We start from the raw sequence: 27979 nt of genomic DNA on the forward strand, positions 1-27979 counted from the left end.
ATGAGTCGCGGCTTCCGGCGCGCTCCTCTGGGGCAGCAGGGGGCGCGCATCGGGCGCGCCTCGGCCGGCTCGGGTCCTCCTGGGGCCTGTGCGGCCCTGTGTGGCTGGAAAGAAAATGGAGTAAGAGCCCGAGTCTGAGGGGCAGCCCTAACCCCTCTGACCGAGGTCCTGCCGGCTTCGCCGCCAGGAGCCTCTCTCTTCTCCGGACCCAGTGCGTTCGAGCGCCCCAGTGGCCTGGGCCCCGTGAGTGGAATGGTCGCCGAGGCCCACGGCGTCGGGCTTCTGCCCGCCCAGTGAAGGGAACTGGGGAGCCTCGAGGGTCCCCGTTCTTCCTACTCCAGGCGCGGACAACTCCGCTTGGTGAGAGCAGGTACCGGCCGGGAAGCGCATGGGCAGTTCTGGGTTTGTTCTGTGACTTGGGTTTCCCAGCTCGCTGTCGTTTGTAGCCTCTTCCCCGCCTGCGGGCTTTGTGCATTTGGTGGTGGGGGGCGCGGGGCACGTGGGTTTGTGGAGGTTTTTGTTGGAAGGAGGTGAGGCTGTGGCCGCCCGGGGGGGGGGGGGGAGGGCGGGGTTTCGGGCGCGCCAGCCCGCGGGCGGGAGGCGGGGGGCTCCGCGGGTGGTCAGGGTAAGGTCACGTGGGCGGGGGGTGCGTTGCGGGGCCGTCGGCGGCCTCTCGGCTTGGGGTCCCAATGATGACAGGTGCCTGTTCCGCAGCCTGCGTGAAGCCGGCGCCTTGTCTGGGCGAGTTTGGGCTGGTTCTGTGGCTAAGTTGACTCAGCTTTTCCCTTTGGGCTGGTCAAGTTCGGACACGTTCCTAGTACGCAGCAGAAGGAGCTAAGCCCTGACTTGTCTCCAGCTGGGGCTATTTAAACTATGCTTTTTCCCAGCTGTATTCACTGGCGATTAGAGGTAGATACCTGTGGTCACCGACGTAGAGCACTTATTCTACATTGATCCAGGTAAGGACCTGCTTGTTACTGGCTTTAGTTTTACTACAATATTTAAGGGCAGTGTTTATCTTCTTCCCATATGACTTTGGTGGGTTTTTTTTTCACCTTTGTTTCATTATTTCAAGTTTTTATCATGTGTGTTTTTTTTCCTACTCACAGGCAAATGTGCAATACCAACATGTCTGTGTCTACCGATGGTGCTGTAAGCACCTCACAGATGCCAGCTTCGGAACAAGAGACCCTGGTTGGTATTTTTGTCTCAAGTGTAACTTTTAAGAATAATTTATGAGGTGATCAACTAAATTCCATAGACCACATTTATGGCATGGCTTTTTAAATGAAATTGTATGAACATAGCTTGAATTCTGCCACTCAGGCATAACTGTAAAAGCTGACTGTAAGAACCTGTATCATTTTCTTTGTACTTTCCCACACTGGATGTAAAATTGAGTTCCATTATATTCTTAAGCATGGATGCTGAAGTTATGTTTATTATGTGACCGATTTTTTTTTCTATTTTGACTTACTGAACTTCCTAAATGGTTTCTAAAAGTCACAAAACTAATTCATGCTTAGAAAGATTTTAGGCATTACAGAAAACTGAAAATTCTGATCATCTCTCTCTCTCTCTTTTTTTTTTTTAAGTTTATTCATTTTGAGAGAGGATCCCAAGCAGGCTTCGAGCTGTCAGCACAGAGCCTGATGTGGGGCTCTGTCCCATGAACCATGAGATCATGACCTATGCCGAAATCAAGAGTCAGACGCTTAGGGGCGCCTGGGTGGCGCAGTCGGTTAAGCTTCCGACTTCAGCCAGGTCACGATCTCGCGGTCCGTGAGTTCGAGCCCCGCGTCAGGCTCTGGGCTGATGGCTCAGAGCCTGGAGCCTGTTTCCAATTCTGTGTCTCCCTCTCTCTCTGCCCCTCCCCCGTTCATGTTCTGTCTCTCTCTGTCCCAAAAATAAATAATAAAAACGTTGAAAAAAAAAAAAATTAAAAAAAAAAAAAAAAAAAAAGAGTCAGACGCTTAACTGACTGAGCCGCTCAGGCACCCCTCTAGTCTTCTCTTTCAACCATGTCTCCTTTTAGATTTTTCCTATGTATATACCCATATATGATGTGTTACTGTTCTGTTCTATTAAAACAGGATTAAACTAGAGGTGTGGTGCAAATTCCATCCATGTCAGTAAATCTACAGAATTCTGTTTGATGCTTCCATAGCGTTCCAAAGCATTAGGGTAGTAGTATTTAAAAAATTCATGCCTCTACTGATAGGGTTTTTTTTTTTTTTTTAATAGGTTTTTAGAAAATTGAGTTTTATTTTTGAGTATTACGAACAGTGCTCCTTTGGGGTGCCTGAGTGGCTCAGTTCGTCCATCTTCAGCTTAGGTCATGATCTCGTGGTTCATGAGTTCGAGCCCTGTGACTGGCTCTGTGCTCACAACTCAGAGCCTGGAGCCTGTTTCAGATGCTGTGTCTGCCTCTCCCTCCCCCACCCATGCTCTGTCTATCATAAATATTAATAAAAAATTTTTATAAAAAAAATAGCGCTGCTTTGTACATGTCTCCTCCTGTAAGATTTTGTAGAAGTAGAACTCTTGGGTCCTAAACTATACATGTATTTGATTGCTATTCACATCTTGATTACCACAAGATTGTAACAGTTTTCACCTCTGCCAACACTGAATATTATCAGTTTTTATTATTTTGCTACTTTTGTGGTAAAAGGTACTGTATCATCATTTAAATTTGTATTTCCTTAATGTCTGTTGAGATTGGGCGTCTTGTCATTCGTTAAATCGTTTCTTTCTTCTGGAATTTACTTGGTCTCATCTGTTCACTTTTCTTTTTGTTTTATTGTGTTTTTTGTAATAATTTGTAGTTCTCTGTGTTTCAAATATATTTGGCTTTTATCATTTACAAATGTTTAACTTTATGTTGTTTTTGAGAATGTTTTTATGAAGTCAAACTTGTTGGTTTTTGAATTTCATATCATGCTTTGGAAGAATTCTCCCATCCCAAGATTATGCAGATATAGCCCTGTATTTTCTTGTAATATTTTAATTTTCACATCTAGATCTTTTTTCATTTGGCATTTATTTATCTCTTTGTTATTAAATGTAAGATTAAGAATGCTTCTTACAGTTTTCTTATTGCATGTCTTTCAGGTCTTAATAAAAAACTAATGGCTCTCCATTGCAGATTTTTACTTTGAGTTGTTTTATGTAGTTTGAAGTTAACATAGCATATATAAAATTTGAGGAGGAAAAAAATAATTTTTTATCTTTTCAGAGAGGTCATTCTTTAAGTACCCTGGAAGTAAAGTATATATGTAACCCGCCCCCCCCCCAAAAGTGTGTGATCAGAACAGCTAATGATTCAATACTACACTTAAGTGTATTTTAAGTTTTTTGGTTATTTAATTGATTAGCTGGAAGTGGGCAGTTTTCTTAAATTTACTTTTGAGAGTTATATTGCATACTGGGATGCTGTTAGATTTCCAAGTTAGACAAAGGACGGGAATATATTGAAGAGAGGTGCAGAGACACTAGTCTTTGTGGAGGGAGCAAGTTATAAAGATAGTTGAGTTTTGAAGATTTTGATATAGCAACAGTTAGGGAGAAAGAGTATATTATATCTCTGTCTCCTTGCCAGTTATTTTCTCAATACCACTTGCAAAACTTCTAAATCAGGGTCAGGCAAGCTATAACCTGTGGACTGAATTTGGTCTCCTGCCTGTTTTTGTGAAGAAAGTTTTACTGAAATGCAGCCATGGCTATTGGTTTACATATATTCTGTACTTCTGAGTCAGACCACGTGGCAGGAAAAGCTTCAAATATTTACATTCTGGCTCTTTATAGAAAAAAATTGACCCCTGATTTAGTTGGCTGGCTCCTTGCATACAGCTTGTATTTTATTTATTTCCCCTCCCCCCCAATACCTAGCTCTGTCTGGTGCGTGGTACAAGCTCAATAGATGTTTGTCAAGTAGGTATTTGAAATGTAGACCAATTAAGAGGCAGCATTATATAGTAGGAAGAAAATGCTGCTTTGTAGATGAGGGTTGTGAGTTGCAGTCTCAGATCTGCTCTTAATTATCCTTGTCATTTGGGTTAGTTATTTAAGTCGTCCAGCCTTCAGGAGCCTAATATGTGGAAAGAAGAGATTGGGAAAAGGACCTACCCTAAAGACTTACTCTTCTCTCTTGGATTTTGCAATGTAGTTTATGGTAATCTCATTGGAGTATTCCATTTATGCTTAAGTTTGTAAGGTAGTAAGCAGATAATAGAAACAGCTGGAGGAAAAAGAATAATTTTCACTGCCTTGGCGTGGACACTATTTCTGATTGCAACTGATGATACTTGAGGATTCTGTGACTATTTGCATAGTAATTAAATCTCAGTATTTTTTCCACACTGCCTTGACAGTCTGCGGTATTCAGTTTCTATAGTTTATTGCATTTAGTGAAAACATTTGACTTATTTTTTGAGTTCTAACCTTGTGAGATTGTTAAATGTAATGTCTGCTACGTTTATTGAAATTCTTCATGGACATGCTTACTGTGGGACTTAACAGTCCTGGAATAATTTTGGAAGTATAATAGCAAGTTTTTGTTTTTCATAGGTTAGACCAAAGCCATTGCTCTTGAAGTTGTTAAAGTCTGTTGGTGCACAAAAAGACACTTATACTATGAAAGAGGTAAGCTAAATTAAGCGTGAACAAGATAACTAATGTCTTATTAGTTACATGTAGCCATTGGAAGAAATTGGCCATATAGAGGGATTTTTCAGGAAGCAGCAATATTAAGCATTGTCATTTGGACTATACTTTGAAGCTGAAAATTCTAATTATACTTGAATATCACTTCTCAGCTAGCACCTCTGAGACAAAGGGAGACTCTGTAGGGGTTCTTAGCATTTTTGTGCTGTGGACCCACTTGGCAAACTGGAAGTCTTCTCAGAATCCTGTTTCCAAATGCATGAACCAAAATGTATAGGATTACAAAAGACACAAATTATGTAACATAGTTATCCAAATAGTAAACAAGCTTGATATATGTGCTTTTTTGTGTGTGTGCTTTTTAATTAACACATTAAATAAGATTTAGTAGTAGACCTAATAAATGTAATTTCAAGGAGTATAGTTAATATTTTGAGGAGTATAGTTAATATTTTGAGATGTTTACACCAAGCATAATATGATATGAAAACACTTGTGGTTTTTATTGGTGGCAAAAATCACAGGTATTACTAATACTTTGTGGTTTGTTGCCTATATTCATAATTGAAGGAAAGCTAAATTTCAGTGAAAAGTTAGTGAAAATACAGAAATTCTTTTTCCATCCAAATTAATGGACCCCCTGAATTCTATCCAAGGACTTCTTGGGCATCCATGGATCCCAGGTTAAGAACTTCTGCACTAGAGATACATGAGTACAGTATACTGATCTTTCTGGGATAGAGGTGAGCTGATTCATGAACGTATATGTTCTATTTAATGGATACATTTCAATGTATTGTTCTCTAGCTTGAAATTTGTGCACAGAAGCATGATTTTCAGTGAGAGATTGGGTCATCTTAGGCAAAATTTCACTGTGAGTGAAATGTGCCTTTTCCCCATCTCTCTCACTTAGTTTATGGGTCCTAGATTGCTTAAAACACTGAAGTACCTTATCTACATTGGGATAGTGGGTCAAGAAGAGACTCCAGATCATTTTCCTTTTCAGCCACACTTTTTATAAACTTCCTAATGGGATGTTTGGTAGGAGTGTAGGTTCTCTTCTTCCTTGCCCATGGTCTATCAACAGTCTCTTCAGTCAATAGTTACCAGGGAATATTCCTTTCAATGAGGCCTGCTTAGCCAGTTAAGACAGTAGGGAAGTGTCGAGGTTAAGGATATTTTTAGGGCTGTTAACTTGGGTTTGACCTCATTATCATCATGTAATTAGTTAAGGAAACAAAAGGTATGCATTTAGTAGTAGATAGAAATAAGGGGAGGGGTGCTTGGGTGGCTCAGTTGGTTAAGTCCGACTTTGGCTCAGGTCATGATCTCATGGTTCATGGGTTTGAGCCCCGCATCAGGCTCTGTGCTGACAGCTCAGAGCCTGGAGCCTGCCTCAGATTCTGTCTCCCTCTCTCTCTAGAGAGGTTATTCTAGATGGTTGTGGGTATGGTTGCTGGTTGTTTAACCATCTTTAGATGAATGAGGTATTGAATGTTTTTGAAACTAACATTTACTTTTCTTTAATGCTCAGAAATCATATTTCTATTTCAGGTTATATTTTACCTTGGCCAGTATATTATGACTAAACGATTATATGATGAGAAGCAACAGCATATTGTGTATTGTTCCAATGATCTCCTAGGGGATTTGTTTGGAGTGCCAAGCTTCTCTGTGAAAGAACACAGGTAATTCTTCAGTTTAGTCAATTGTAAAAAGCCAACTGGACAAATGTTTCACTTTGCCTCCACCTTCACTCCCTTTTGTCAGAGAAAAATTGTTGCTGTATATATAAAAGATGTGGAAATTTAATTTCTTGGTAAGATAGCATATTGCTTGAGAACCTACATTCTGGAATCTTACAAACCTGGCTTTGAGACCTAGCTCAGCTATTTACTAGCTGTGTGACTTGGTAAATTGATTTACTTGCTCAAAACCTTAGATTACCCTATTTGTAAAGTAGGGATAATATAAATACTTAATGTGGAGTTTATGAAGACAATGTGTAAAAAGCAGTGTTTGACACATAGAACACACTTAAATGTTAGTCATGGTTACTGTAAATTAAAAAATACTGCAGTTACTTTCAAAGACCATCTTTACCCTGTGGTAAAGGCTTAAATTTAAGCATTCGTTACTTTGGAGATTATTTTGTCATATATCATAGCACTTCATCAGCCAAGTTTAACACAGATAACCTTTCTAGAATTACTGGGAACTGAAGACTGTTTTTTTTCTTTTTTCTTTTTTTTAAATTTTATTTTTTTTAAATTTACATTCAAGTTAGCATATAGTGCAACAATGATTTCAGGAGTAGATTCCTTAGTGCCCCTTACTCAGTTATCCCATCCCCCCTCCCACACCCCCTCCAGCAACCCTCTGTTCTCCATATTTATGAGTCTCTTATGTTTTGTCCCCCTCCCTGTTTTTATATTATTTTTGTTTCCCTTCCCTTATGTTCATCTGTTTTGCCTCAAAGTCCTCATATGAGTGAAGTCATACGATATTTGTCTTTCTCTAATTTCACTTAGCATAATACCCTCCAGTTCCATCCACATAGTTGCAAATGGCAAGATTTCATTCTTTTTGATTGCCGAGTAATACTCCAGTGTATATATATACCACATCTTCTTTATCCATTCATCCATCGGTGGACATTTGGGCTCTTTCCATATTTGGCTATTGTTGATAGTGCTGCTATAAACATGGGGGTGCATGTGTCCCTTTGAAATGGCACACCTGTATCCCTTGGATAAACACCTAGTAGTGCAACTGCTGGGTCGTAGGGTAGTTCTATTTTTAATTTTTTTGAGGAACCTCCATACTGTTTTCCAGAGTGGCTGCACCAGCTTGCATTCCCAGTGAAGACTGTTTCTTCAGTCATCCTTTCCTTACATTTGGAATTCCTTTTCCCATGTGGTTTAGCACAGTCTGTGTAGAGCCTTAGCTTGTATGTTTTTCTTAATGGGATGAATACTTTTCACCTGAAACAATTAACTAGGTTCTACTGGTGTTTAATGTTCAATAATATTATAGCTAAAAAGATGGTAATTAAATGGAGTATTTATAACTTTAAAACAGTTTCATTATGTAAGCATAGTAAGTATTCATTATTGGACAATAGGAAAAGACAAAACTAAAAATAGGAAAAAAAAAGACTGTAGTTTGTCATTGAATGGTATTTTTACCTGTTTTTCTGTTATGTGCAGATGTGATTTAACCCAGTTGTGAACATACTATATTTAATTTTGTCATGCTTCTTAATTCAACATTATATAAACATCCTTCCATTAAGTCACATTTGTCTAATGTTTATTTTTTTAATGTTTATTTATTTATTTATTTTTTGAGAGGGAGAGAGTGGGGGAGAGGCAGAGAGAGGGAAACAGAGGATCCAAAGCAGGCTCTGCACTGAGAGCAAAGAGCCCAATATGGCGCTTGAACTCAGGAACTGTGAGATTATGACCGGAGCTGAAGTCGGATGCTTAACCAGCTGAGCCACCCTGGTGTCCCTGTCTAATATTTATTTATGTTGTTATTTTACATTTGGCCTTGGGATATAAGCTTTATTTTATAACTATGTTGGTGATTTTGCACTGTTTGAGTGTTGAATCTTCTGATAATGTTTTGAGGTACAGTTGTATAATTTCTCACATTGAAAGCATAGTTTAAAAAGTATCTTTGACTTGAATTTTAATATGTTGAGAGATTAAACACTGGGGAGATTACTAACTTGGAAAAAAAGGTATGAACAGGAATACTGGTTTTTATGAGTTTACAGAGCTGTGTCATTAGTTCCAAGAGTGAAAAGAAATAATTGGGATTGGCACTTTCCCTTAATGATAGGAATTAGAAATGATACATAACCAATAACATTCTCTAAAGTCGTTAGTTTAAAAAAAAAAAAAACTGTACCATAACATCAGTGAAGGCTGGAATAACTGAATTGTCTTCCTGTTGGGGTATAAGTTCTATGAGGGCAGAGATTTGTTTCCATTTTATTCCTTGTTTTCAGTCTGTATTTACTACATGAATGAAGGAAACTTTAAATAAATTTTAAGATTAAGAAAGAAAATTCATTAGGTGGTTGGTCCATGAGTTTTGATAGAAGTCAAAATTATAATCAAGTTCCTATGTAGGATGCAGGTTTTGCACAACCCACTACCTTTTTAGGCAGTTTACTTCTCAGCTTTAAGTACAGAGCTAGAAATTTTTCTTCTCTGTTTGAAAACAAATATATTAAACTGCTTTCTGCATTCACACCCATTCTCTGGGGTCTTTTGGTGAGGTCCAAACAAGGCATATTTCAGGAAATGGAGATATGAAGTCTTTCAGCTAGAGGGACCTTTGTGATTAAATAAGAGTGACAGTAGGTAATCATACAGCTAATTATCATGGTGCTTTTTAGGGCCTAGAAGCTTACCAGTGGTACAGTTTGCATTAATTTATTTAAAGTTTATTTATTTTGAGAGAGAGCATGAGTGAGCATGAGCAGCGGAGGAGAGAGAGAGTGGGAGAGAGAGAGAACCTCAAGTAGGCTCCACGGAGCCCAACGTGGGGCTTGAATCCACAAACAGTGAGATCATGACCTGAGCCAAAATCAAGATTCGGACACTTAACTGACTGAGCCACTCAAGTACCCCTGAATGCATTAACTTAAAATTTAGTTTGTGCACAATATAGTTCATATTAATACGTATTTATAAGTCTGGTTAAGTCCAGTTTAATATATTTTTATTTTAAAACGTATGTCTCTTTTTTTTCCTCCCTACAAGGAAAATATATACAATGATCTACAGAAACTTGGTAGTAGTCAATCAGCATGGTAAGTTAATTTTGAATAACATAAACAGACACCATGAAAATATTTTAAAGATGTTTTATGTATGTGGAAGTCATTTAAGGGGAAGAAATGAACTACATGAAGTAAAATAATACTGAGATTCTAATGCAACTTTGTGACATGTAAAGTTAAATATCTTATTCCATTAACTTAAGCCTTGGGATATCAGTATTAATATTTGTTCTGAAAGAAAATTTCTGGGTTTTTTGGCATCTCACAAACATTTATTAAACACTTATTTTTTTAAATTTATATTTTTATTTTAATTCTAGTTTAGTTAACATGCAGTGTTCTATTAGTTTCCAAGGTACAATACAGTGATTCAACAATTCCATATATCACTGTGTGCTCATCACAAGTGCACTCCTTAATTCCCATCACTTAATTTCACCCATATTCCTCCCCCGCCCCGCCCCGCCCCGTAGCCATCGTTTGTTCTTTAGAGTTAAAAGTCTGTTTTTTGGTTTGCCTCCTTTTTCTTTGTTTTTCTTTCTTTCTTAAATTCCACATGTGAGTGAAATCATATGGTATTTGTCTTTCTCTGTTTTCACTTAACATTACACTCTCTTTATATATCCATAGTGTAAATGGGAAAATTTCATTCTTTTTTTATGGCTGAGTAATACTCCATTGTGTGTGTGTATGTATGCATAGAATACACACACACACACACATACTGTATCTTTATTCATCTATCTATGGACACTGGGGCTGCTTCCATAAAATAATTTGGCTGTTGTAAATAATGCTGCAGTGAACATAGGGGTGCATTTATCTTTTTTGAATTGGTGTTTTTGTATTCTTTGGGTAAACACTCAGAAGTGGAATTATTGGATCATATGGTAGTCCTGTTTTTAATTTTTTGAGAAACCTCTGTACTGTTTTTCACAGTGGCTGAACCAGTTTGCATTCCCACCAACCATGCACATGGGTTCCTTTTTCTCTACATCCTTGCCAACACTTGTTTCTTTTTTTTTTTTTTTTTTTTAAATTTTTTTTTTTTCCCAACGTTTATTTATTTTTGGGACAGAGAGAGACAGAGCATGAACGGGGGAGGGGCAGAGAGAGAGGGAGACACAGAATCGGAAACAGGCTCCAGGCTCTGAGCCATCAGCCCAGAGCCCGACGCGGGGCTCGAACTCACGGACCGCGAGATCGTGACCTGGCTGAAGTCGGACGCCCAACCGACTGCGCCACCCAGGCGCCCCAACCAACACTTGTTTCTAGATAATTTCAGAAGGCCATGCTTACAAGAGATGTCATTAAAACATATTAAAAGGTTTTGGGAAATAATACAGATACTTAAGTAGGACCATTCAAATAGATGGGGCCCATTTTTTATTTTTTATTTATTTAATAGACAAAACTTTATCAGTTTGTTCAGGTAAGTGGCATCTTCTTTGCCTATCTTTCGGCTTGCAGTTCTTAACTAAGAATCTGATGAAAGCACTAGGTTTGTATTTCAGAGAGATACACATAAATGTATATGGTGGTATGCTAGTAAATGTTTAACAACCCACTCACTCTTCAGGAAAAGCCCTGATTTGTGGTGTTTGCTGATTTCCATCGTGTAAATAACTCCCACCATGGCCATTTTCAAGCTGTGTACATGGAATTGGTAGAAGATACACAGTTCTTTGCCAGTAGGAGCTGGCTCCCAACACACCCCTAACTTCTTAAAGCCCGTTCTTGAACTACAATTAATTGTTTTCAAAAGCTTGTTTATGCAACAAACTGGCCACTCTTGTGCTTCCACTGTTCTGTATTTGGACCTTATTGTTACGTTGTTTTGTTTCACTTGATTATATTTCTTGTATCCTACTCAGGTTTGCATTTTGCATCAATACAGTGTTTTAGTAATACGGTGTTTAATAAATGTGTTGAGTTGAATACTGTTCCATAGTTAGGATTTAAGACCCAGAAAAGAGCATTACTGTCTTATCCTAGAGTAGAAGTGACTGTTAGGCTGGTAACAAGATGCTTTATTGTTTTATAGAGCTCTTTATGAAATTAAATGAAGGCCAAAAAAATAGTATTAGTAGTATTTTAAGTTTTTTAAATTTTATACCTGATGTATTCATTGGTTCGTGTAAAGACACCTTGGTAGATTACCAGGAAAATTATATTAATGAGATGGTAACCTATAGATTACTTAGGTTATTTCCATTTGTTATTTCTGTGTTTGTTTCAGGTTTCAGTTAGTAGAATTAACTTCAGAGCTCTTGTAACTGTGTTCTCAACCTGTCACACCTAGTACTTCCTTTTTATTACATCTATTTTGTAACATCTCCTTTATTATACTAAAACGTAATATAACCTGTCTATATGTACAACTTAAAATACATAACCCATGATATAAAGAAGCAATAAACTTACGATAATGTGCATAATTTCAAAGTGTTAACGCTTGGGCCTGACATTCGTATTAAGATGAAAATGTTTTGGAGGGTATTTGATTATGATCTTTGGCACCTGTATATATTCCATATCTGAAATGCTGACTTCTGAGCTCCAAGTCTATACATCCAACTAAAAACTAAACCTACCTACCTGAATGAGTTTCATCCACTTTAGTTCATTATCTTCCCATCCCAATCTCTTTGTCTTCTGAAGTTTCTCTCTTGGTGAATGGTTTTAACTTCTCTGGAATTGATTTTTCTTCCATGCCTTAGTTTAGGCTTTAATACTTCTGCATTTGTATTATTGCAGTTACTTTCTAATGTTGGCTTCCCTGCCTCTGCTCTCTTTTTCTTCTATTTTGCTGAAGTAATTTGTCCCTCTCCGCTTAAAATGATCATTTATGGGTTCCTTATTGTTCTCTGGATAAAAAGACATACAGTTTTATCTATTGGATTAAACCTTTTTAGGAGTGCCGGGGTGGCTAAGTAGGTTGAGCGTATGACTTTTGATTTTGGCTCAGGTCATGATTGCAGGGTCATGAGATCTGTGCGGAGTGTGGAGCTGGCTTAAGATAATCTCTCTCTCTCCCCGTGTCTGTCTGTCTGTCTCTCTCTCTCTCCCCCCTGTCCCTCCCTCCCTCTCCCTCCCCCCCCCCACCCCCGCCCCTCACCCCTTCTTGCGTGTTCCTTTTTATGCTGAATGGCTGCAACAGTGCTAGGGAAGGTTCTGAAGTGTCAGCTGGGAAGCATGCAGTGATGTAGGATTGAAGGCATGAGTGCTGTTTGTTGATGTCCTTGTTCTGTTTTGCAAGACACACAGGATCCTTTATGATCCTGCTTATATTCTAGTAATAATTAACTACCTGTAGTTCCCTGCAACAAGCGTTGGTAATTCATTTCTGGATTTTTTTTTTCACAGGGTGTTCTTCAGCCTGGAATAGCTTTTCTTAGTCCTACTTCTTTATATTTTATGGAACCTTTCCTGACTCCTTGTTCCTCAGACCTTGCTGTGTCCCTACCAAAAAATCATTGCTCTGTCTTCTTCACTACACTTTCATTACTCTTAATGTATTCTCTGTATTAAAATTGAATCTTATTACTTATTTCTACAATATCTAGCATGGGGTTGGCCTCTGGGAGACACACATTTAATGTTTGTTGAAAGGTTAAATTGTGTAAGGAGTTTTTCCTGGACTGACAGACTAGTTTCTTTTCTAGTTTGTGATTCTTTGTTGTTGTTGTTGTTTTTTTTCCCCCATCAGAACCATCAGATTCAGGCACATCTGTGAGTGAAAATAGGTGTCACCTTGAAGGTGGGAGTGATCAAAAGGTAATCTTGAAATGAATGCATTCTAGTGTGATGTTTCTTGAAAGTTAGGTTATTTTAAACAAATAATTTTCAGCTCCCTGGTGTTACAAGTTAAGTTTTTGTTTTTCTCCCCCCACCTTGCATGCTTAGGACCCTGTGCAAGAGTTGCAGGAAGAGAAACCTTCATCTTCAGATTTGGTTTCTAGACCATCTACCTCATCTAGAAGGAGAACAATTAGTGAGACAGGTACATATGATTAATTGGCACTTTCAGACAGCTTTTCACTGTTTATTCTCTAATGAAATTAATGCATTTAGGCTTAATGAAATTTTGCGCTTTTTTTGCCTTAGATGAATTAATTTCTGGGTTTCTTTCATTCTTATTTTTATATGATTTGTTTAAAAATTGCTCTCTCAGCAATATTTTTCTGTTTGACTACAGCACAGTTTTCTGGGTCCAATGGAGTTTATAGTTAGGCACCTAGTATTCAAGGTAATAGAGGACAAGCATCTAAACTGTATTTTAGTCATTATTCTTAGTTACCTTAGCAGTTAAAATATTTGTTGTTTCTAATAAGCGATGAAACATACCAGTGAGTTTAAAAACAAAGTAAATAACATCTTAGAAATGAAGATGAGATAAAAAAAAAAAAAAACAGCTGAGGACATTTTTACAAAGAAAAGATAGTGGAGGAGGAGGAGGCTGTTGTCTGATCAAAAGTCAATAACTAAAACTGTGATTCAGACGAAAGAAGAGTTCAGCAGATCAGTGAGATAGAGTAGATAAACCCAGACTAGAATTACGCACAGGAGAGCAGAGGGCAGTAAGGGCAGAGGGTGTTTTGTTCACTGCATGGGACTGGAGCAAGTGGTTAGTTATTTGGGGAAGAAAAGACAAATTCTGTCTATACCTTATGCCAAAGTGAATTCCAAATGAGTTTAAAAGATAAATGAAAAAATTATATTTGAAGGATATTCACTTTAAACCTGATGGTGTCAATACCCTTATTACAGGGGCGCCTGGGTGGCGCAGTCGGTTAAGCGTCCGACTTCAGCCAGGTCACGATCTCGCGGTCCGTGAGTTCGAGCCCCGCGTCGGGCTCTGGGCTGATGGCTCGGAGCCTGGAGCCTGTTTCCGATTCTGTGTCTCCCTCTCTCTCTGCACCTCCCCCGTTCATGCTCTGTCTCTCTCTGTCCCAAAAATAAATAAACGTTGAAAAAAAAAATTAAAAAAAAAAAAAAATACCCTTATTACATAAAAAATTCTCCAAAATTGATTAAAAAAAAAATTAAAAATCCACATAACGAAAAGGAACAAAACACCCGATTTTTCATAGTAAATACAAATGACTAATAAATAGGAAGGGGGTGAGTTTTTGTGATTTAGCTTTATAGACAATGACAAATGCAAAAAGCCTTCTTTTCTAGGCTACCAAATTAGAGATTTTTTTACTCATCCTTGTTAACATGTGTATCGGCACCGATACACTATTGGTGTACCAGTAGTTTAACAACAACTTAAACCTTTATGGATATAAAAAGGCTTGGAGTTCTTACCATTATCCCAGTAACTCTGCTTCTAGAGATCTATCCTAGTGATATAATCAGAAATTCAAAGATTACATGTATTTAGAGATACTAATTACAGCATTATTTATAATTAAAGACATATGGTAGAAAACGTCGTCACTCTAGTTCAGGCCATTGCCCTCTGGTCTCCGGACCACAGCAACAGCTTTCTGATTTTGTTTTACAATTGTGTCCCTTCACACAGTGCTAAAGGAGGTGGTAAAAGGTAAATTGGATTGCATCACTTCCCCACTTACCCACTTTGGTTATTTAAAATAAAACCCACGCTTTTTACCTTGGCCTAACAAGGCCATGATCTGCCTTTAACCTGGTTTTTGGCCTTTTCCTCCTACCTCTATTATTTCCATCGTACTGATTATTTAGTTCTTCAAGTCAACTCTTTGCTACTTTAAGGTTGTTGGCACACACATTTTTTGTTTTTGTTTTTTCCTGCCAGGAGTTTTTCTACCTCAGCCTTACAAGACCAGCTCCTCATTTTTCTGTTTTTGCTGAAATGTGACCTCAGAGAGCCTGTCTCTAACCAGTCACAAAGGCAGATTGTTCTTTTCCTTAGCCCCCTACTTGTTTCCTCATAGCACTCATAGCTGGTAGATAATTATGTTTCGGTTGCCTGGGTGTTTGAAATTAAACTTTCTCTGGTGGCAGGGATGATAACTGACTTCACTTTTGTAAACCCACTGCCTAGCACAGTGCCAGACAGTAAGCAGTTGCTCAGCTTTGTGGACTAAATAGTTCAATTATATGAACAGTATATAAATCTATGTCATGGACACCATATTCTGTAGCCATTAAAAATAACGTAAAAGAAAATTTAAGAGCAAACCACCCCCAAATTGTACATATAGTATGATTCAAATACGTTTTTTAAAAGGAAATAAATGGGTGTTTGGGTGGCTTTGTTGGTTAAGCGTCTGCCTTCGGCTTAGGTCATGATCTCACGGTTCATGAGTTTGAGCCCCGCATTGGGCTCTCTGCTGTCAGCGCAGAGCCTGCTTTGGATCCTCTGTCCCCTCTGTCTCTGTCCCTCTCCTGCTCATATTGTTTCTCAAAAATAAATAAGCACTTAAAAAAATAAAAGGAAATAAAAACTGGAAAATTATTACACTAAAATGTTCATAGTAGTTCTCTCTCAAGGGTAGCACTACAGATGCTTTACATTTTTTAAATTTTCTGTTTTTTTTTATGATTTCTATAATGAGTAATATGATACTTTAATAGAAGAAAATCCCAAATGATATTTTTAATGGAGGTAAACAATAAGAATCAGTTGGTGTGGTTTTAGGCTTCTAGCCCACATTATTCAACCAAGAGCACCTTTTATAAGGAATACAAACATGATTAAGAACTTACATCAAGAACTTGTGATTTAGTTTTGGAGAGATCAACACAGAATTACTTAAAGTATAGGGTATAAGAGTGGGGAATTCAGAGGAAAAAGTTGACTTTGACTAGGAAGGTCAAGAGAAGGAAATGGAGTGAGCACAAGGTTATGCAAGTTGTACCTGTTTCAGGCATATGGATTATGGTTTGTTGTTTTTTTTTTTTTAATTTTTTTTTTTTGTTTTTCAACGTTTATTTATTTTTGGGACAGAGAGAGAGCATGAACGGGGGAGGGGCAGAGAGAGAGGGAGACACAGAATCGGAAACAGGCTCCAGGCTCTGAGCCATCAGCCCAGAGCCTGACGCGGGGCTCGAACTCACGGACCGCGAGATCGTGACCTGGCTGAAGTCGGACGCTTAACCGACTGCGCCACCCAGGCGCCCCGGATTATGGTTTGTTTAATCCTATAACCCTATTTGGTACTTATGTAAAAGGCTGCAGCGAACATCCTTGCCACATACATCCTTAAGTAATTATGCAGATATTTCTAGGATAGAGATTGCCCACCAAATGTTATATTATTTTACATTTCTACCAACAATGTATAAAAATGTCCTTTCTCTCAAATCTCGAGACTCTCATTTTAATTTTTGTCATTCTTGGGGATAAAAAAAATGGTATCTTGTTTTAATTTACATGTTCTTGATCAGGAGTTAGGGGATTTTTTTATATGCTTATTAGTCATTTGTATTCTGTGAATTGCCTTTCATATCTTTGACTTTTTTTTTTTTTAAGTTTGTTTATTTAGAAAGAGAGGGAGGGAGCTGGAGTGGGGTGGGACCAGGGAGAGAGAGAGCCCAGTGTAGGGCTCTCAAGCCCACGAAGGATACCATGAGATCATGACCTGAGCTGAAACCAAGAGACTGCTTAATAGACTGAGCCACTCAGGAGCCTCTCTCTGACTTTTTTTAATTTTTTTTTTTTTTTTCAACGTTTATTTATTTTTGGGACAGAGAGAGACAGAGCATGAACGGGGGAGGGGCAGAGAGAGAGGGAGACACAGAATCAGAAACAGGCTCCAGGCTCTGAGCCATCAGCCCAGAGCCTGACGCGGGGCTCAAACTCACGGACCGCGAGATCGTGACCTGGCTGAAGTCCGACGCTTAACCGACTGCGCCACCCAGGCGCCCCTCTCTGACTTTTTTTAAATCAAGGGTTTTTTTGTTTGTTTTTGTTATTTTTACTTGATTGGTGGCAGGTGTTTGTATATAGTAAGTAGTAATCATTTTATGTATGTTGCAGATATTCTAGGCTGACATTTGCTTTTTCATTTTTGTTCATTCTGCCATGTAAACCTTAATTTATTTAACATAGTCTAATTTTGATAAATTTTTAAATTTTTTTAATGTTTATTTTTGAGAGAGACAAAGCACAAGTGGGGGAGGGGCAGAGAGAGAGGGATATACAGAATCCGAAGCAGGCTTCAGGTTCTGAGCTGTCAGCGTGGAGCCCTGTATGAGATCATGACCTGAGCTGAAGTCGGATACTTAACTGACTGAGCCACCCAGGCACCTTGATAAATTTTTTCTTGAGGGCTTTGCAGTGTTATGTCACACTTCCTTACCCCAGTATTACAAGAATGTTCTCTTAGAAGTATTTGGGTGGTTTTGTTCTTTGTGTTTGGCTCTTTAATTCACTTGGAATTTATTTTTAAATCTAATACATGGTAAGACTCATTCAAGTACCTGACAGATTTGGCAACATTCTGACTTAAAGTGAGAAGTAATTCATTATTTAAGATAAAATTTTGATTACTATTAAAAATAGAACTGAGGAAATTGAAATGTTAAGAATACCTTCTAAGTAAATTAAACATTTTTTGTTCTTTTTAGAAACAAAATGATATATTCTAAAGTGTGATTTTTGACAGAAGAATTTTAGATTGGTCAATGAAAGCTCTAGATGGATTAAATTAGTTGTGACTTAATGGAGACGAAGTTTTGAAAGAAGCTTGAAAAGCTTTTATTCCTTTATTTATTTATTTTGAGAGAGCATGAGCAGGGGAGGGCCAGAGAGAGGACACAGAGAATCTTAAGCAGGCTCCACACTGTCAGCACAGAGCTGGAATTGGGGCTTGATCTCATGACGGAGAGATCAGGACCTGAGCCAAAATCAAGAGTTGCATGCTTAACCGACTGAGCCACCCAAGCACCTCTGAAAAGAAAAGCTTGTATGTGTGTAAGTAATGTCTACACACAACGTGGGGTGCAGACTCAGCGACCCCGGGATCAAGAGTCATATACTGACTGAGCCAGGCGTTTCAGAAGCTTGAAAAACTTTTTAAAAATACAGCCTTTTGGGGGTGCCTGGCTGGCTCAGCCAGTAGACCATGTGAGTCTTGAATTTGGGGTTGTGAGTTTAAGCCCCATGTTTGATGTAGGGCTGACTTAGAAAAAATAAATACAGTGTTCTGCTGTAGCTCTCAGTTGGACAGATCCAATAAAAGCATTAAGTTTTGAAATGGTAATAATTGACTATTTTCTCTGTTTAATTTCATTGAGATTAAATTTCAGTACAAATAGGTACTCGAGGCAGCTCGTTTGCTAAATAAATCACAACAGGGTTTTAATTGACTTTTTTTCCTTGTATATGCAGAAGAACATTCAGATGAATTACCTGGTGAACGGCAGAGAAAGCGCCACAAGTCTGATAGTATTTCTCTTTCCTTTGATGAAAGCCTTGCTCTGTGTGTAATAAGGGAGATATGTTGTGAAAGAAGCAGTAGCAGTGAATCAACGGGGACTCCGTCAAATCCGGTAATCTTTTCATTTTAAATAAAATAAAACAAGACTCTTATTTTTAAAATCTAGTTCTGTCAGTCCTAATAAACATTTGGATAGAATGCCTATATATTCAATTGCTGTTATATACACAGTGGTAAATTTTTCTGTCAAATAAAATTACTGTGTAAATCTTCTCTGTCCCCAACCCCAGGTTTGGGAGGAGGGTGGGAGATCATGCAGTTGTGGGTGTGATGATAAAATTAGCACCAGTATTAATAGTTGTTAATGTCGTCCTCCATAGTGGAGAATCTTTGTGGGCTGTGCACCACTGGTACATTCACAGAAATTGGAATGGTCTGAGGATTTTTAGTTTTATTTTTAAAAAAATAAGGGAAGAAAAAAAGTTAAGTATCTTAGAATCTAAGGCAAATTTGTTTTGAACATTTAGAGTAACAGTATCTTCTTTTTATAGCTATCAGCAAACAAGCCAGCATAGTCTAAGCTACACACTTAGCCGTACATAGGCCTAGATATCAGGAAAGAGGTGTTTAGTAAGGCTGTGAAATACAGGCATGTTGTTACATGGATGGCGGGAGAGATTTAGTAATTTTCTTTATTGATACAAAAATCCAAAGAATTAGTAAAAAAAAATTTTTTTTTAGAAAGATTCTTTTTTTTTAAAAAAAATTTTTTTAAAATGTTTATTTATTTTTGAGAGAGACAGAGAGAGAATGCGAGTGGGTTAGGGGCAGAGAGAGAGGGAGACACAGAAGCTGAAGCAGGCTCCAGGCTCTGAGCTGTCAGCATAGAGCCCGACGTGGGGCTCGAACTCACAAGCTGTGAGATCATGACCTGAGCTGAAGTCAGACGCTCAACCGACTGAGCCACCCAGGTGCCCCAGAATTAGTAAAATTCTTAAGAGAGGTCACTGAAAGAAGTTTGGTTAAAAAATATATATACATTTTTTTTAATGTTTTATTTATTTTTGAGACAGAGAGACAGAGCATGAGCAGGGGAGGGGCAGAGAGAGAGGGAGATGCAGAATCGGAAGCAGGCTCCAGGCTCTGAGCGGTCAGCACAGAGCCCGACGCGGGGCTCGAACTCACAAACTGTGAGATCATGACCTGAGCCGAAGTCGGATGCTCAACCGACTGAGCCACCCAGGCGCCCCCTTTTTTTTTTTTTTTCATGTTTGTTTATTTTTGAGAGAGACAGACTGAGTGTGAACAGGGGAGGGGCAGAGAGTGAGGGAGACACAGAATCTGAAGCAGGCTCCAGGCTCTGAGCTGTCAGCACAGAGCCCGACACGGGGCTCAAACCCACAAAGAGTGAGATCATGACCTGAGCCAAGGTCAGACACTTAACCAACTGAGCCACCCAGGCGTCCCTATTGTTGTTATTTCTTACGTTATCTTTACTTTTTTTCCCTTCCAAAGCACTGATTTTATGGATACAGATGTACCCTCTAGACTTAGTATTTAATAGAGCTGTTACTTCTGTAGGCCACTAGATGGCATAGAGAGCAAGTTCTTCATTCAGTAGGTACGTAAATGTTTTCTATACCAGGTTCTGTTTGGCACTGGAGTGGTTGTCAAGGTAGATATAGATATGGTCCCTGCCCTCATGGGGAGACACATCATCAACAGTGAGGTAATTAAGACATTTAACAAATGTTGTAGAAAAAAAATACAGGTTCTTGAGAGCAAACATATGTGATCTGAAAATTGAATCCAATTAAAGAAAGCTTAACATGTACACAGACTTCATGTTTGGATAATTTTATTCCTTACAAATGATTTAAGTAGAACTAATGACCCATTAAACTTGCAGACTTTGTTACAGTTGTTTCAGAATTCTAGTTAAATGATATTTAAAGTCCTTGTTTTTGCTTTCTACCCTGGGACACTGCCTTGTTATTAAAGCAACAGAGGATATTTTCTTTTTTCTTTTTGTTATTCCTATCCTATATTCTCTTCTAAAAATTCTATTAAAAATCTACTGTTTTGCAGGCTGAGTTCCTACTTGTGAAAGCTTTTGGTAGGGGCAGGGTTTTTCCTTGTTTTTAGCTTACCTGATATGAGAATGGTATAGTCCTCATTTGGTGTCATTATTCACCCGCCTGTGAAGGCAGTTAAAGGAAAGTGCGTCTGACTTCCATCTTTTTTTCTTTTGGGCTTAATAAATTGAGGAACTAAGGCTATATTCTAGCCTCTGTACTAGACAGTTTACGTGGTACCAGCTCAGCAGCCTCACATTCCATTTATAGATGGGAAAGATAAGCTTGAAGGTTTCAAATAACTTGTTTAAGATTCCATAGCTAATAATTGTTTGGAAACTGAGAAATTGTCTCAGGAAAACCAATGGCCATGGCTGTGTTCAATAAAACTTTATTTGTAAAAATAGAAGGGTAGTGGGCCATACTTTGTCAACCCATACAAGAGAAGATACCTGCTGAGACGTTCATCTTTTTTGTGATATATCCCCATATTCTAAACTTAGTGCAATAGGGGCACCCGGGTGGCTCAGTCAGTTAAGCGTCCGACTTTAGCTTAGGTCATGATCTCACAGTTTGTGAGTTTGAGTCCCGCATCGGGCTCTGTGCTGACAGCTCAGATCCTGGAGCCTGCTTCAGATTCTGTGTCTCCCTCTCTCTCTGCCCCTCCCCAACTTGTGCTCTGTCTCTCTCTCAAAAATAAACATTAAAAATTTAGACTTAGTGCACTAAAATGCTAGTTAATTGAAGTATACAGTTTATTAGGTTACCTTATTAGAGATCATATTCTAGCTTCATATGTAATTTTAACCTGAATGTTAATAGAACCCTTGTTAAGAATCATTAACTGCAACTTGTCAATTTTGCTTTTACTACTATCCTAACATCACTGTGAAAAAGTCTTTTGACCTCAGTGTTTATAAAATAATATACTTTGTGTTTTTACAGATGATAGAAGTATTAGAGATTATTTAATCCAAACTCTCATAGATGAAGTGGCTGCGGCCTTTATGGCTTTAAATATGTCCAAGGTTAAATAGCTGTTTAGTGGCAAATCTAGAAGAAGAATGTATCCTGGGGTGCCTGGGTGGCTCGGTTGGTAAAGGGCCCAACTCTTGGTTTTCACTCAGGTCTTGATTTCACTATTTGTGAGTTTGATCCCCGCCTCAGGCTCTGCACTGACAGTGTGCAGTGCTTGGGATTCTTCATCTTGCCCTCTGCCCCTCTTCTGCTCGCTCACTCTCTTTCTCTGTCAAAAATAAATAAACCTTAGAAGAAAAGAATGTTTGTATCCTGATTCTTAGACCAATGTATTTTTCTGTCTAGCCTGTTTTGTATATGTTCCTATTAGCACTGACAGTAAATATGGGACTAATGGTCTTATTAGGGTTCTTATACTATAAAATGAGAAACCACATGAGCTGATACAGAATTTAAAAAATAAATTTAAAAAATTATGTCTGAAAGCTCTTCCAAAGAAATTATTATCAAAGTTCATTAAAAAATAAATCTCAAAAAAATTATAAAATCTCGTAATTGTCATGTGGGTTGTAGCTACTACTGTTCTACCAATCTGAAGATCTAAAGAGATTAAGACATGTTTTTAACTCTTAAAGTACGTATAACTCAGATAAGAAACATGTATAGAAAACTATGTTTTGTATAATTTTATGTGTAAAAGTATATAGTATTCAATATGTAAGTAGGAAAGGTAATTAAAAGTGGAAGTACTTTTCTTCTTGTGGTATTGACAGAAGCCTTATCAAAAAAGGATGAGTAGGACTTAAAAACTTAAGTTATTCCAGCGAGAGAGGTAAAGTGTGTAAGGTGAACTGTCAAGTTTGGTTTAGAAAAAAGGTAGATCTGGCTGATTGTTCATATTGAGGGTGGGGGGAGCAGTGTCTAGTTGGAAGATAAGATGAAAGTGTTAATATGGCCCTACTCTGCGTGCCTTGAATGCCAAGGGGATTTGGCTTTTTTCCTTTATGTGATGGGGTTTTGAACTGGGAACATAATATATTAATAACCCAGAATCTTAATCTAGTGTCATTGTGTAGGGTGGATCTAAGATGGAAATAGGACTATAGGGATGAGCTAGGAAGCTGTTACAGAGGCCAACAGGTAATGTACTTCAAGTAACTTTTTTTCCCCCCCTATTTTAGGATCTCGATGCTGGTGTAAGTGAACATTCAGGTGATTGGTTGGATCAGGATTCAGTTTCAGATCAATTCAGTGTAGAATTTGAAGTTGAGTCTCTCGATTCAGAAGATTATAGCCTTAGTGAAGAAGGACAAGAACTCTCAGATGAAGATGATGAGGTAGTTTTATTTCTTTATAGTCTGAATTTCTTAAATATTTTCTGTATTCGTTGATGCTATTTGAAATTATAATGTATTCTGATTTCACTTAATCTTTGACTCTTGTTCAAACTGGAATATTTTGTGGACTTCAGGCTTTTGTAGTTCTTTGATTTATACTCTTGTAACTATAAATGTCAAAAAGTCAACAGTTCTTAATGAATGTTCTTATAAAAATCTTATTTAAAAAAAAATTCCGCTCTTTGGGATGCCTGGCTGGCTCAGTGGGTGGAGCATGCAACTCTTGATCTCTGGGTCATGATTTCAAGCCCCATGTTTTGGGGTAGAGTTTACTTAATAAAGTTAAATTTTAAAATTGCCCTCTTTTAATATTAATTTACTTGAAAAAAATTTTTTTAATGTTTATTTTTTGAGAGAGAGACAGAATGCAGGTGGTGGGGGGGTGGACAGAGAGAGAGTGAGACACAGAAACCAAAGCAGGCTCCAGGCTCTGAGCTGTCAGCACAGAGCACAATGTGGGGCTTGAACTCACGAACTGTGAGATCATGATCTGAGCCAAAGTCAGATGCTTAACCAACTGAGCCACCCAGACGCCCCTAATTTTTATAAAAGTAAAGTATGCACACAGTTAAAGTCACTGGAGGTGACCACCTTCAACATTTCTGGCTGTTTCACAGTTATTTAATATCCCCATATTTATAAAATAAAAATGCTTATACTGAATTTTTTGCCTTATTCATTTTAATCATCCTGTTGCCTTTTTACCATAGTGGGTGAGGATTTCATGGTCCTTCATTTTTCCCCCTCTATTTCATTCAACCTCTGTCTCAGAGGTTCTCATCTATAGTAGTACATGCTATTTGTTAGGACTTACACTAAGAAGCCTTCCTGGTTAAGGAAAAAAGGTGATAAATTGATGTTGATGGATTTATTTTATTAGGTATATCGAGTAACTGTGTATCAGGCAGGGGAGAGTGATACAGATTCATTTGAAGAAGATCCTGAAATTTCCTTAGCTGTAAGTATACATCTGTTTTTTTAAGGAATCAAAACATTGAGGTTAACATTAGAAAAATATGCCTAGTCTACTTCCTGACATGAGATAATTTCTATAAAGCTAAAATCCTTTTTAAAAAGTTTTAAAGCATTTTTTTCTTTTACTTGTTGTGTTGGAATCTGTTACTACATTTTTTAGGGGTTTTTTGGTGCTAGGATATGAACTTTTAAAGAATTTTTTATTGAAAATTTCAAGCATGTACAGCATAGAGAGTAGTATAATGTATTTCTAGTGTATTTATCACCCAGCTGTAATAGTTACAAACATTTTTCCCATCATGTTGATTTGTACTGGAGAATGTGGTAGGTAGGGTTTGCCATTTAAGAATTCAGGACGTTCACATATCATGCTTCATAGGGTTCTTGGGGTTGGAAGTTGGGTTTTTTACTGTATATTAAAGCTTTAGTTTTTTTTTTAATGTTTGTTTGTTTGTTTAGAGAGAAAGCAATAAGGGGAGGAGAGGAGAGAGAATCTGAAGCAGTCTCTGCACTGTTAGTGTGGAGCCCGATGTGGGGCTCAGTCCCATGAACTGTGAGATCATGATCTGAGCTGAAATCAAGAGTCGGCTGCTTAACTGACTGAACCACTCAGACGCACTGCTTTAATTTTTTTTTTTTTTTAATGTTTATTTTGAGAGAGAACATGAGCAGAGGAGAGGCAGAGAGAGGGAGACAGAGAATCCCACGCAGGCTCCGCACTGCTCAGTGCAGGGCCTGACACGGGGCTCAAACTTATGCACTGTGAGCTTGAATTGACCTGATCTGAAATCAAGAGTTGGGTGCTTAACCGACTGAGTCACCCCAGTGCCTGTAACTTTGTTCTTTTTTTTTTAAATTTTTTTTTAATGTTTATTTTATTTTATTTTATTTTTTTTAAATTTTTTTTTTCAACGTTTATTTATTTTTGGGACAGAGAGAGACACAGCATGAACGGGGGAGGGGCAGAGAGAGAGGGAGACACAGAATCGGAAACAGGCTCCAGGCTCTGAGCCATCAGCCCAGAGCCTGACGCGGGGCTCGAACTCCCGGACCGCGAGATCGTGACCTGGCTGAAGTCGGGCGCTTAACCGACTGCGCCACCCAGGCGCCCCAATGTTTATTTTTGAGAGAGAGAGAGTGAGTGCAAGTGGGGCAGGGGCAAAGAGAGAAGGGGACACAATCCGAAGCAGGCTCCAGGCACCGAGCTGTGACCTGAGCCAAAGTTGGACGGACGCCCAACCCACTGAGCCACCCAGGTGCCCCTAATTTTGTTCTTAATGCCTTTAGTTGTATTTGAATAGGAAATCTCATTTTTCTTGGCTGAGTTGGAAACTATTATCTAAATGCAAAAAAGGTGAAATTGTAAAATTCAAAAAAAAATTTTTTTTTTTTGCTGTAATAGAAAATAATTCAAGTAACTAGTTGATTTACTTTATGCCAGACATAGATCCTGCAGTTTATTGGGGTCCTTGAAGCACTTTCTCCCACATGTTATAAAACTTTTGTCTTTGGTTTAGCAGTTGGGTAGCAACCTACATTGAGAACTCGAACTAATGTACAATAGTGAACAGTCTCCATCCCTACTGCTGATGTCTTAGGCATTTGTGAGGCAACTTAAAAATGGTTATATTGGGGCCCCTGGGTGGCTCAGTCAGTTAAGCATCTGTTGATTTCAGCCCAGGTAATGATCTCACAGTTTGTGAGTTTGAGCCCTGTGTCAGCTCCGAGGGCTCTGCACTGACAGCACGGAGCCCTCCCTCTCCCCCCCCCCCACTCCCCCCAAATAAATAGACAGTTTTTTAAAAATGGTTATATTATTCATGGCAAGTTTTACATGTATGTTGTCCTCAGGCAAGAAACATGCTTCAGTTAAGATAGTGGAATAAGGATATATTCGTTAAAAGAGCCTGGGGGATTTAAAGGGGGTTTGTTTTCCAAATTGCATGATGGTGGAAAGCTTGGGAAATAAGTTGAGATATGGGAGAAGCAGTAAGCAGTTACAGAGGTGAGAACACAGAAAAGCATAGTTAAATAAGGGGCATACATTTTGGATAGTGACAAGGATGACAGATTTTAGGTGGCCGTGATTGCCGAGAATGTTTTAGCATTTCCTTTGTGGATGAAATGAGGGAAACTCCCTTGAGCCCAGGTTTTAGAGCACTTCCAAGGCAGTCTTAGTCAGTGGCTCATTGGGCAGTGGTTTCGTCTAGATTGATTGGTAGACATTGGGCCTAGGGTTGAGCCTTTAAGAGAGTGAAGTGGGTACAGGCCTCATTTCAGAGTAAAAGACTACATCACACTTGCTTCAACTAGATGAACCAGCTGTATCTATGTCCCCAGATAACTTTATTGGTATGTGGTTAAGATATGGTGAATACTTTTACGATTCTTCAGCATAGTTTGCCTGAAAAAATAGATACTTTATGTGTGTTGTTATAATCTCATGCTTGAGGAAAGATTGTTACATGTTGAATGTTTTATATAAAACATAAAATGCTGAAAATTGAACTCTGATAGATTTTATTTCAGACATACTGAAGTTGCTAGAGTTGGCTATGAGTAGTTGTTAAAGGGTTACAGAAACGAACTCTTTTTTCATTGAAGGACTATTGGAAGTGTACTTCGTGCAATGAAATGAATCCTCCTCTTCCACCTCATTGCAACAGATGTTGGGCTCTTCGTGAGAATTGGCTTCCTGAAGATAAAGGGAAAGATAAAGGGAAAATGCCTGAGAAAGCCAAAGTGGAAAACTCAACACAAGTAGAAGAGGGCTTTGATGTCCCTGATTGTAAAAAAACTACAGTGAATGATTCCAGGGAATCATGTGCTGAGGAAAATGATGATAAAATCACACAGGCCTCCCAATCCCAAGAAAGTGAGGACTATTCTCAGCCATCAACTTCTAACAGCATCATTCATAGCAGCCAAGAAGATGTCAAAGAGTTTGAGAGGGAAGAAACACAAGACAAAGAAGAAATCGTGGAATCTAGTTTTCCCCATAATGCCATTGAACCTTGTGTGATTTGCCAGGGTCGACCTAAAAATGGTTGCATTGTTCATGGCAAAACAGGACATCTTATGGCATGCTTTACTTGTGCAAAAAAGCTAAAGAAGAGGAATAAGCCCTGTCCAGTATGTAGACAACCAATTCAAATGATTGTGCTAACTTATTTCCCCTAGTGGACATGTCTATAAAAGTAGAATTCTATATTTCTAACTATATAACCCTAAAAATTTAGACAACATGAAATTTTTTTTTACACATATCAAAGTGAGAAAGTATCTCCGTACATGTAGATTTATTTCTTCTCTAGTATGATTTACTTTGGGAATGGGAATAGTAAATACTTCCTTTTAGAAAAATTTCACTTCTGTTTATATTCTCTGTTTGGGTTTTAATGTAATTCGAGTTCGATATGTAGGTCATCCTTAACCCCGCTACTCATATTTTAAATGATCCCCACTTTATTAAAATTTAGAGACGTATCTGATTTAAAAAAATATAAGTACATTAAATGTAAGTTATGTACATTCAGGGTATGGAATGCAGTGATTATGCTACTTAGAAAACATTCAGATCTGCAGATGGTTTCATTTGCCATGCCTATCCATTAAATTGTCTAAATTTTTAGGTTTAGTATACATAAATTATTTATTAATTTACAAATAAAAATACTAAATGTTTGATTAAGCATTGTTTCAAGAGTGTGATTATTGGATCTT

At 38.3% G+C, this 27979-nt stretch overlaps 1 protein-coding gene across 8 annotated transcripts; it reads left to right on the forward strand.

Moving 5' to 3' along the window:
* On the forward strand, positions 1–27947 carry MDM2 (MDM2 proto-oncogene). Of its 8 annotated transcripts, none has more exons than XM_045465608.1 (12): positions 247–360; positions 888–959; positions 1110–1194; positions 4570–4644; positions 6220–6353; positions 9441–9490; positions 13170–13237; positions 13367–13463; positions 18783–18943; positions 23066–23221; positions 24162–24239; positions 26861–27947. In XM_045465608.1, exons 3-12 carry the CDS (start codon positions 1114–1116, stop codon positions 27434–27436), a joined length of 1476 nt encoding a protein of 491 aa, XP_045321564.1. In that variant the 5' UTR covers positions 247–360; positions 888–959; positions 1110–1113; the 3' UTR covers positions 27437–27947. The 8 variants fall into 8 exon arrangements, with proteins under 8 accessions (XP_045321563.1, XP_045321567.1, XP_045321570.1 ...); XM_045465606.1 differs by having other exon boundaries at positions 256–370; XM_045465607.1 differs by lacking the exon at positions 888–959 and having other exon boundaries at positions 1–370.
* Positions 27948–27979: the final 32 nt, after the last annotated feature.

This window comes from Leopardus geoffroyi, chromosome B4 (genome assembly GCF_018350155.1).
Source record: "Leopardus geoffroyi isolate Oge1 chromosome B4, O.geoffroyi_Oge1_pat1.0, whole genome shotgun sequence".
In the NCBI taxonomy this organism is placed as follows: domain Eukaryota; kingdom Metazoa; phylum Chordata; class Mammalia; order Carnivora; family Felidae; genus Leopardus; species Leopardus geoffroyi.

Coding starts and splice junctions, on each gene's coding strand:
- MDM2 (XM_045465607.1), top strand. CDS start 1,114: ATGTGCAATACCAACATGTCTGTGTCTACCGATGGTGCTGTAAGCACC. Junction 4,645..6,219: donor ACACTTATACTATGAAAGAG/GTAAGCTAAATT, acceptor TTTCTATTTCAG/GTTATATTTTACCTTGGCCA. Junction 9,491..13,169: donor GGTAGTAGTCAATCAGCATG/GTAAGTTAATTT, acceptor TTCCCCCATCAG/AACCATCAGATTCAGGCACA.